At 34.6% G+C, this 11,200-nt stretch overlaps 2 protein-coding genes across 3 annotated transcripts; both read left to right on the top strand.

Moving 5' to 3' along the window:
• Nucleotides 1–811: 811 nt before the first annotated feature.
• On the top strand, nt 812–1,790 carry LOC132047617 (transcription termination factor MTERF8, chloroplastic-like). Its single transcript, XM_059438636.1, has 2 exons — nt 812–859; nt 902–1,790. The coding sequence occupies exons 1-2, from the start codon at nt 812–814 to the stop codon at nt 1,784–1,786; spliced, it is 933 nt and encodes a 310-aa protein (XP_059294619.1). The 3' UTR covers nt 1,787–1,790.
• An 859-nt stretch (nt 1,791–2,649) lies between these two features.
• Nucleotides 2,650–8,475, top strand: LOC132038525 (transcription termination factor MTERF6, chloroplastic/mitochondrial-like). 2 transcript variants are annotated; one of them, XR_009410163.1, is made up of 2 exons: nt 2,650–3,132; nt 5,233–6,947. XR_009410163.1 is itself a non-coding variant. In XM_059429180.1 (2 exons), the coding sequence occupies exon 2, from the start codon at nt 7,066–7,068 to the stop codon at nt 8,278–8,280; it is 1,215 nt and encodes a 404-aa protein (XP_059285163.1). In that variant the 5' UTR covers nt 2,831–3,132; nt 6,955–7,065; the 3' UTR covers nt 8,281–8,475. The 2 variants fall into 2 exon arrangements, 1 of the variants encoding a protein (XP_059285163.1); XM_059429180.1 differs by lacking the exon at nt 5,233–6,947 and adding an exon at nt 6,955–8,475 and having other exon boundaries at nt 2,831–3,132.
• Nucleotides 8,476–11,200: the final 2,725 nt, after the last annotated feature.

Raw genomic sequence — 11,200 nt, 5'->3', positions numbered from 1 at the left:
CCTATTGGTTTTAATATCATTATTTTTTCTGGTCATACTTGTGACTCGTTGCTCTCTCATCTCACTTTCTCATGGTGAGACTGTAAAACTATTTCTGATCTCTCAAGCATTATCTTCCACCGATTCCTTAGCTCGCCGGCAATAGAGGAATTCAATCTCTCTTGGTAGACCAGCAATAGTCTGAAGTATCTGACTAACTGCAGCAATTTGATCAAAACCAAACAGAGGAAACTCATCTTTTGGCTTCATTTTTAATTTACTGGTCTATCTTGTCATACTGTTCAGACTTCTGTTTGGGATTGAGGGATTGGCATTTGGCTCTAGATTATTTAATTTTTTTTAGTCTTTCGTAGAAGTTGTATATGATAACTAGAGTTTGAGAAACTGGTTACACACGGAAACTGAAATTCAGAAAACCCAAATGCTGGACTGAGTTATTTTTGTTTGGTAGCACATCAAACACAGACACACTTCTGGAAATTATATTGATGTGTTTGAAGAAAATGTTCTTATGAATTTTTGCTTTTTTCATTTCATACAAATGCTATTATGCATCTTGTTATTCACATTTATATATTGAAAGGCCTGTAATATTTTCTTTAACTCAAATATATGTCTGCCTATTGTCATAATGGTCCTTTTAGTCTGTTGAGACAAAGGAGTTTATCTGACAATATGACTTTGAACTCAAATCACTGTTGTATTTCATTGTCCATTCTTTCTCTTTTGGCAAACAGGCTGCTATAAGTTTTGGCCCTTGAGGCACGGTGTTGTCGACACATAATGGTCCCTTCCTTCAATCGCTCCATAAATGCCAAAGAAACTTCTTGTGTACAGAGATCAGGAAAACCAGCTTTTGGTGCAGTTTGTGTATCTGACAATATGACAAATTTTGTCACAGGAAGTTTATCAAAAGAAACTCTCAAGTGAAGCAAAAGTAATCCAAGTAGAAACTGATACATGTTCAAAAGTTTCAGCTGTGATTGAGTTCTTCCAAAACCAGGGGTTTTCTGCAACCCAAGTGAAGAAAATAATTGGACAACGCCCTCGTTTTTTAGCATCGAGGGTGAACAAAACCATAAAGCCCAAGTTGAATTTCTTGCAATCAGTTGGATTTTCTGAAGATGAATGCAGTAAGATTATATATGGTAAACCCTGCATACTTGATAGAAGCATAAGGAACCATCTTGCTCCATCTTTTGATTTCCTGAAGACTTTCATGGGTAGTAAAGTGCGAGCACTTGTTGCCATCAAAAATTTTCCTCAAATCCTTGATTGTAAGGTCTCTCATTGTTGGAAGCAGACTGTACAGATATTGGGCCAAATTGGTATTGCTGATTCTCAAGTGTCACAGTTTATTCAAAAATCTCCTATTATCTTGACTTTAAATCCCCAAAAGATGAGTGAGGTTGGCTTGAGGCTGAAGGAAATGGGGTTTGATGTTACTTCTCCAGCATTTAGGACAGCTTTTGCCTCATTGTCTAGAGTTGCTCATCCCAAAATGGAAAGGAAATTTGAAACATACAGAAGTTTGGGCTTTTCAGATGACGAGATCCTTAATATATTCAGATCGCAGCCAAATTGCATGTTTTATACCGAGGAGAATATCAGGGAAATTGTGGCATTCTATGTAGATAGACTCCATTTTAGCCTATCACTCTTGTCAAAAAGACCGAATTTTCTTTTGTGTAGCCTGAAGAGGAGGCTTATTCCTAGGTGTTCTGTCATGCAAGTTTTATGGTCAAGAGGCACTGTTTCAGAATTTGGCAAGCTATACCCAAACTAATGATGAGTGAGTATGTTACTAAATATGAAGTTCCTGAACTGCAAGCTGCCTACAGTGGCGAACTTTGTTCAAATATGAAACAGAAGTTTCATCTTCAAAAACTAAAGCAGCTTAGTGTTTGCACCATATGCTGTCCCATATCTCTTCGGTTTTCTTGTTTTATCATCATGTTCTGTCACATTCTCGGTTTTGAAATGTATTGCTATTTTGCTTCCTTTTTTTCTATTTGCTGTCAGATTCTTGGTTTTCTTGTTTTAGCTCCTTATAATGTGTTTATAGAGATACCAGGATCCATTATTGGTAAGCTTAATGATTTTTCTACAATTGCATGTGTTTTTCTTTGGACGACAAACATAAAAATTTCATGGCAAAACCTTGCAAGAGCTATACCAGCATATAAAGAGTAGAAAAGCAGTTAGTCGTGAGTTAATAGCAGTAAAATTTTGACATTCAAATAGAATATGGTATCTAATTCGCTGATGGATGTGAAAAGGAAAAGTTTTCTGAAGGAAGCTAAAAGGTGTGTGATTAACTGCTAACCCTGTGACGAAGATATACATGAAGAGGTCGAGACATGAAAATGGAAAAATAATGATAGGTATATAATATGCTTTAAAACAATGAGATAAGGGTCAAAATGTGAGCAAGGAAGGTCATTTAATCCCTGTTTAGCTACATTAAGTATATATTTAATATTTTTTCTTAATTATTTACCAAACATCAGAAAATATTTTTCGTCGAAAAATATCAATTTAAAATAAAATTTTCTTTTCAAAAGCATGAGAAGAGACTTTCGCCAAAAATATCAATTTAAAATTAAAATTTCATTTCAAAAGCACGAGAAGAGATGATAGAAATAAAAAACTGAAAAGAAAAAAGAAAGTTGTGATTATATTTCAGAGAAAAGCATGTTAAATTGATGAGGGATAGTTCAATAAATGACAAATTTTGGTATGGATAGTTCAATTTACCGAATATATCAATATAACTTCTTTGTACGGTAGAGAAAATAATTTTGAGGCGGAAAACTATTTATATTTATGCCCAAAGCTCAAAAACACCTTATTTTTTACCTAACACTTGAAATTATCAAAAAAATTACTTGAAAATAATATTTTAAATATTGAACCTTGGCCAAACGTGCTATTAAGGGCCCAAGGCAGTTAGGTGTATCTGAATTCAATTCCTATAAATGTAAGACTTGTTAATTTGCTATTTATCTAAACTTGGAGGCAAATTAGCAATTTTTAAAAGTCGAAAGGATCTGAATACTAAAGTTTGAGCTTCATTTTTTTAATCTAAAAACTATGGCTTGAAATCAACAGTTGCAGCTCTGTATTCTTGAGGTATGTGATTTTCACTCCTTGTACGTTGAATATTTTTTATTCTTTTTAAAAAAATCAAAACTTGGGAATGCTTCACTGTTCAAGTTTATGTATATTGGATTCATATAATGGAAGAAATAACGGGAACTATACGCTATTATTTGGTGCTTATCTGCTTCTTGAACATAAGTTTCATAATATAACTTGTTTGTTTTTTTGGTCCTTTTTTTTTCATTTCTAAGTAACCCTTTTTTTATAATATATTTTTAATTCACCTTTGGATTCGGATTGATTCTTTAAAAAGTAAAACATGAACTCTTTGGTAGAGTCCTACATTAGTTGAGGATATGTGTTGATGTACGATTTTCTGGATAATTCTCAACTCATGAGCTATCTTTCGGAGTTGAGTTAGGTCCTAGGTATGTTTTTCTCAGTATAGTATTCGAGCCAGACCCACCATGATAACAGACTAAAATATGAGAGAAATTGGCAAAGAAATCAAGTAGAAATATCTATAGAGGCTGTCCACTGTTTATGTTTTTAAAATTCACTGAAATAAAATTACCAAAATGAACTATATAATGATTCACGGGTTTCTGAATCTGGGCTGGACTTGTGACTGATATCTATACAGGCTCTTGCATGAATTTTGCCAAGCAGGATTAGAAGCAACCTATTGGTAAACTGAGGCTCTTGCATGTGAAGTTATCTTAGAAGTAGAAGCAATGTGAGAAAAAGTATAGTCTTGAAGTTAAGGAGAAGGATTGTGTTGAAAATATAATTAAATAAATAGGGTGTGCTCTCTCTAACTGCTTAAGCTTTTTGATGGGATGATGTCATGGTCACACACTTTAACATGGTATCAGCACAGGCAGAGTTCTCACCTATGTTGCTCGAACTCTACAGAAATGTTGACGGATGCATGTCAACGGATGCATGTCAGATCCTCCAAAAGTAGTGCATTTTTGAAGGATTCGACACTGGTGCGGCAACATTTTTAAAGAGTCCGAGCAACATAGGTTCTGACTGCCACCATTCTCAAAATGATTTTTTTCGTGTTTGGCCATGAAAAAGAGAATCAGGCTCGCACGTGAGGGGGCATGTTGAGAATATAATTAAATAAATAAAGCGTGCTCTCTCAACTTAAGCTTTTAGATGAGATGGTCACACACTTTAACAGATTGAAAGATCAAGATCTGGCAGATGTTCTGAGAGGTACAAATGGTACATATAGTTGAACATAGGAAACAAGGAAGAAACATGTGAAGTATCTGAAGTTGGACTAGAAAGAGAAGCGATAAAAGATGACGGAGAATCGAGAGAAGGTTGGGATTCAACAAAAGGTGAAGTTGGAGAAGGAACAAAAAACAAGAGATTGACGGGAAGAGAAGTAATAAGGAAAGACTTGTTCATGAAAGGTAACATCCCTGGAGTACGAGATAAAGTGAGAAGAAAGATTTAGGAGTTTGTATCCTTTTTTACCTACAGGATACCCCAGAAACACATATGCAATTGCCCTTGGTTGAAATTTTTCCCTACCATGTTTAGGAAGAGTTGACAACCAACGGATTTCAAATGATCATAAGATGGAGGAGAACCATTGAGTATCTCAAAAAAAAAAATTGTAATACTGAGGAAGGAAATCTATTGATGAGATAGGTGACAGTGAGTACATAATCCCCCAATACCTCAAAAGAAGCCTAGATTGATATAAAAGGCCTGCAGAGGGATTTCACATAGATGCTTGTGCTTTCTTTCTACCACTTTATTTTGTTGAGGACTGTGAGGAACTACAGCTTGATATAAATGCCAGATTTAGAGAAGTCTCAGAAGAAAGTGGAGGTCAATATCTAATCCATTATGTTTAAGATTGTATGGTTCCTAGAGGTCAATATCTATAAGTTGGAAAGGCATAATAGATTTTATAGGCTATATGAAAAAGGCATCTTTTCTATCTTGCCGTGGGACACACAGAACAAATGAAAGGTTGTTTGGATGAAATTTTATCCCTGATGAAAGGAATAGACAACAATCTGTTACAAGACACGTGACCAAAAAATACCAGTCTTATTCATATCAACAAATTGTACAATACTGGCATTACAATAATTTACGTTGCAGGAAAGAAAACTATTTACGATGGCATTATTTGTAAATCGCATAGGAACAAAAGAATGAGCAGCAGTAGCAGAAACCTTAGATTGAAAAATGTGAAGTCTATTTTCAGCCTTACCAATTACCACTGGCATCTTCAGAGAAGGGCCTTGTATAGTACAAGAGCACCTGTTAAAGACAACAGAACCCATGTAACTGATTGAGCAATTGATGTACTGAAATGAGGTTGAATTGTAAGGTACAAGCAAGACATTATGTAAGACAATGTCTGAAGTCAGTTATAGGGAACCAATAGAGACTACTTTCACTTTGTAATCATTAGGAGAGTAATAATATAAGGAAATGAAAGGGAGCAGTTGAAAAAATGCTTTTAGTTCCCAAGAATCTTGACCAAACATGTCATTAACCTGATGTTGCATTACTCAGTATTAGCCCCCATTATGTTATTCATGTTCTGGATGACCAGTCCAAGTATGCTATTGGCCCACATTGGCTGAGAGTATACATGGACCAAAGGTTGATTTAAGTCCATATCCTTTTTCTTCATCACTTTCCTCTTAGTACTTATTGCAATAAAGTATTCAAACAAGGATAGACTATGTGGAACTGTAGAATAACTTATTTGAGCTAAAGGCTAGAAATATTTTTGGATTTGGATCTGCACAACCAAATAATATTTGTGGAATTTAAATGGACCAAAGGTCCAAGCATAGGGATGATTTTGAATAAAATGAATAGGATATGATTTTGAAGAAGGTGAACAGGATGTCTGTAGAAAGTGGTAGTAAGGCTCTCAAAAACCTAGAGGAACGGCAAAACAGGAATGTTTGAAGACGAATATTTTAGGAAAAAGATGTTCCCAGGTCATCTGGTGACATGGAATGTAATTTGGTGTAGGAAATAGAAGTACTTTTAATGTTAAACTTATACTTGTTTGCTAATAGGAAAATATTGCTTTTCAACAAATTGAATGTTATGTCTTAGGAAGGGATCAGGACTATAGAAAGATCCCTGTTGTTAGATTGCGAAAAAGGCCTGGCATAGCGACGAGCTCAAGACAAGTTTGTAGCTTCGTTTAGATCCTTAGTTACCATTGTTAGTGAGGGGCTAGATAAACATATAGCATTTTTTGGGTAGTATATGATGGGACTTGGGAGTTTTAAGAATCTGACTAGCTTCTTGAGTGGGAAGGGTAGAGAAAATAGTGTTCTTATTCTATTGAGGCTGCATGCTGAAAGTTCTAAACTATTAGAGGTATCATGGATTATAAAGGGGCTGAATCGTGTAAACAAGAGGAGATTGGTAAAAAGTTTGGTGCACACATAGACAGCTGACATCGTCTGCTTTCAGGAGACCAAGCTAGAAGTGGATACTAGGGAATAATTAAAGAATTGTGGGCAAATACATGGGGTAAATTTGCAAAGTTCCACTTTTCACTTTTTTCGTTTCATAATCATATTCATTGTGCTGTGCATCTTGTTTTTCACATTAATATAGTAAAAGGCCTGTAACATTTTCTTGAACTCAAATAGTCATCACTTCGGACTGCTAGTCGCTGGTCCTTTGTCATAATGATCCTTCTAATGTGTCTAGCTAGAGATTAAGGATATGACACCTTTCTGGGGGAATATTTACTTCTCCTGAACTTGGAGGATTCATATAATTCCACCAATGTTGAGTTTCATTGTCCTCTTCTTTCACTAACAAGCACTCTTCTTTGGCAAACAGGCTGTTTTGGTGTTCCCAGCTTTTGTTTGCATTGGTAGGCTTATAACTTGTCGCGTTGAAGCATGATCTTGGCATTTTCACATCTCCTTCACAGGGTTTCCTTCTTTTAAAATGCTTCAATCTCTCTACAAATGCCAAAGAAACTTGTGTACAAAGATCAGGAAAACCAGCTTTTTGGTGCAGTTTGTGTCAACTAGCTGTGGCAGCAATACCCCAGCTGATGAGAGCAAGTCACTCATTAATTTGTGTCACAAGAAGTCACATGGTTTATCTAAAGAAACCATCATTAGTGAAGCAAAAGTACTCGAATTAGAAAATGATACATGTTCAAAAGTTTCAGCTGTGATTGAGTTCTTCCAAAACCATGGGTTTTCTGCGACCCAAGTGAAGAAAATAATTAGACAACGCCCTCATTTATTAGCATCTAGGGTGAACAAAACCCTAAAGCCCAAGTTGAATTTCTTGCAATCAATTGGCTTTTCTGAAGATGAATGCAATAAGATTATAAGTTTTCAACCCCGCATACTTTCTAGAAGCATAAGGAACCATCTGGCTCCATCTTTTGATTTCCTGAAGACTTTTATGGGTAGTAAAGTGCGAGCACTTGTTGCCATCAAACAATTTCCACAAATCCTTGATTGTAAGGTCTCTCATTGTTGGAAGCAGACTGAACAGATATTGGGCCAAATTGGTATTCCTGATTCTCAAGTGTCAGAGTTTATTCAAAAATCTGCTATTATCTTGACTTTAAATCCCCAAAAGATGAGTGAGGTTGGCTTGAGGCTGAAGGAAATGGGGTTTGATGTTACTTCTCCAGCATTTAGGACAGCTTTTGCCTCAATGTCTAGAGTTGGTCATTCCAAAATGGAAAGGAAATTTGAAACATACAGAAGTTTGGGCTTTTCAGATGGCGAGATCCTTAATATATTCAGATTGCAGCCGACTTGCATGTTTTATACTGAGGATAATATCAGGAAAATTGTGGCATTCTATAGAGATAGACTCCATTTTAGCCTATCACTCTTGTCAAAAAGACCGAATTTTCTATTGTGTAGCCTGGAGAGGAGGCTTATTCCTAGGTGTTCTGTCATGCAAGTTTTATGGTCAAGAGGCATTGTTTCAGAAGTTGGCAAGCTATACGCAAAACTAATGATGGGTGAAAAGGACTTCTTACAGAAGTATGTTACTAAATATGAAGCAGAAGTTCATGACCTGCAAGCTGCCTACCGTGGCGAACTTATGTTCAGTGAGTATAGTTTTCATTTGCGTGAAATTCGTCATATTTCAATGTCGAAAGGATCATCTTCAAAAACTAAAGTAGCTTAGTGTTTGCACCATATATTGTCCCGTATCACTTCAGCTTTCTTGTTTTTGCACTGTTTGCTGTCAGAAGCTCAGTTTTTGAACAATTTGCTGTCATATTCTTGGTTTCGAAATGTAATGCTATTTCTGCTTCCTTATTTATGTTTGACGTACTGGTGTTTAAAGGTGTATCATACATAGAAAAAGTCCCTTTGATAAGCTTACGAGGAAAATGCTTTTTGAAAGAATTTTCCGCAATTGCATATGCATTTTCTGACGATAAACATAAAGATTCAGGGCAAAACCTAACAAGCACCATGCCAGCAAAAAGTAGAAACATAGATAGGAGTGAGTTATGTCAGCTGTCCTGCATCGGTGGGTGATAAGTTATTTGATCTCTTTATATTGTTTTGAGCAATCCTCATCACATGAGTTAATTTTTGAATTGTTTTAGACCCAATGCTCTTTTTTTTTTTTTTCAAGCATAGTATCAAAGCTAGGTCCATCTCACTCTGTTTACCGATGTTTTTGTATGATGTTGTTCATGTTCCAGTTGCCACGCTTCGATGGGGGAGCCCGGATTTTCATTAAAGGAGATTCAAAATATAAAGAAGTAAACACACGAAGAAGTTTCAACATGCATATATACAATTTTGTACATACGATGTAATCTTTTGGGGAAGGGGATTCGGATGAATCCTTTGTGCCTCCTTGCTCGGCTCATACACATCAGTCTGTTCTGGTTCTTTGGTCTCTTTATATGGTCGCAGGAACCAGACGTGGGTTTGGGGGGGTGGGGGGGTGGGGAGGTGTTAGACATCCCACATTGGGAGGTGATGGGTTGTTTGGTATATTTATATGGTATTAGGAAATCCTTACCGCATGAGTTGACTTTTGAGGTTGAGTTAGATCCAATATCTGTTTTGTTATCAAGTTATCCCAATAATTCTTGACACTCATATAGAATATTACTAGTGACATTTGGCTCGGGCTTATTAAGAGTTAAATTTGCAATTCTTTTCAGTCCATTCTTTTTGGCATTAAGTTATTGAAAAAATAGTTCAACATTTTTTGCAAATTCTTAAAAATAAAATCATATTTGAGAGTTAAAAGAAGAACAATTTTCTCATTCTAGAGTTTCTTTTTGTTTTCAAATAAATGCAAATGCATGATATAAAAACACCTCTTCTTTTAATTTTAATGAAAGTTTTTTAGAGTATACACTTCAATAACTCAAATTGAGTTTGACTATATGTAGGATTAACTTTGCTTAATTTTTGTGAATTAAATCAACATATATTGACCAACCAACTTATCATAGAAAGATATTTTGATATTCAAAAAATGCTAACATAATTTTCAACATCACATATGTAAAGATACTATGAGTTGTTAATAGCGGAGAAGTGACAGACATATACATGCAAAATGTGCAACAAAACGATACATCAGTTAGCAGGAGTCTACATATGAAGGTTATCATTTGTTTACAAATTCTCTTCTTTATTTTTCTTTAATGTTTTGGGTATTTCTACCTTTGTTGCAATTATATTTTAACTAACTTTGAAGATCAAAACAAAGTATGTTGGTTCATTCTCTTGTCTAGACATTCCTAGAAGAAAAAAAAAAATTCAAGTGTCAATTTCAAGCTGAAAGTAATAAATAACAGAAAACTACTATCCTCAAACCATTACTGATAGCAAGCTCATTATATAAGAATTTGACAGATTGGTCATGAGTATGCCTAAAGTCCAAAACCTCTCGAGGAATGTCATAATCAATGGTGGTACCGGAGCTCATTATACAAGAATTCGACAGATGGTCATGAGTATGCCTAAAGTCCAAAATCTCTCGAGGAATGTGTCAATCGATGAGCCAATCTTTTACATGGTTTTATTCAACATAATGCGTTCAAATTCTGTTTTAATTAACCCATTCCATAAGACGGAATCATCAAACACTGAATATGTACAATGTCAAATGTGTCTTAATCTCTTAATACATTTATTATATCATGGTCTGATATGTGGAAGTTAAGAAAATAAAAAGCTAATAAGTCTAATACTCTTTTCTTTAACTTGAAAAAGTAAACCTATATTGAATGCAATTTCATTACGTTTACTGTCACTTAAAATTTACAAATAGTTATTCTCAATTATTAAATATATAATAACACATTTTCATAATACCATGCGAAATTATGTATCCAAGGAAAGTGAAACTTCGCTAATAACTACTATAGTTTTTAATATTGATATTATTTTCTGTATAAAAAAAATGACTTTTGTTAGTGGAATTATCAGAAATGGAGTAAAAGCTGTGTTGGCAATTTTAATAATTTTTCAAAAGATATTAAGTAAGATTTTAGATTAATATACAATTTCGGTTTGATTAAATTACCCAAAAAATCTCATATATGATGCAACGTACTTCTTTTGTCCCGGTTATATGGTACTTCGTTTTTCAAGATTTAAACTGTATGAATTTTAATCAATATTGTAAAATGTATTTATTGATCATATTGATATGATAAGAGTTGCAACTTGTTGTATTTAATTCAATTTAACTTAAAATAAAATCAAATCGACTCTTGACAAATAAAAAATATCACATAAATTAAGGTAAAGTTATCACGTGACATTATTGAGAAAAACTTTAAAAAGAAATAAGTAGCACAAGAGGAGTTGGAGCTAGATTGTTATATGAGCCTTACAAAATGTCTCAAAGGTTGCTATTATTTACAAAATTACATGGTGCCAATTGAAGCAATATGAAATTAACTCAAGGGCAAACTAAAATGGGACAATAAATTTAAAAATCGGACAACACATATCAAGCTTTCAATGGAGGATGCAAGTTTGTGAGGACGACAAAACCCCAACATTCTTATTTAGCAAGTAAAAGTAATGTAAGTGAAGTTATTGAGAGGAAGCCAAGTTTCTCT

This window comes from Lycium ferocissimum, chromosome 2 (assembly GCF_029784015.1).
Source record: "Lycium ferocissimum isolate CSIRO_LF1 chromosome 2, AGI_CSIRO_Lferr_CH_V1, whole genome shotgun sequence".
Lineage (NCBI taxonomy): Eukaryota > Viridiplantae > Streptophyta > Magnoliopsida > Solanales > Solanaceae > Lycium > Lycium ferocissimum.
The sequence above is the reverse complement of the archived record's forward strand: the minus strand, read 5'-3'. Positions and strand labels throughout refer to the sequence as shown.

Coding starts and splice junctions, on each gene's coding strand:
- LOC132047617 (XM_059438636.1), top strand. CDS start 812: ATGCCAAAGAAACTTCTTGTGTACAGAGATCAGGAAAACCAGCTTTTG. Junction 860..901: donor ATCAGGAAAACCAGCTTTTG/GTGCAGTTTGTG, acceptor ATTTTGTCACAG/GAAGTTTATCAAAAGAAACT.
- LOC132038525 (XM_059429180.1), top strand. CDS start 7,066: ATGCTTCAATCTCTCTACAAATGCCAAAGAAACTTGTGTACAAAGATC.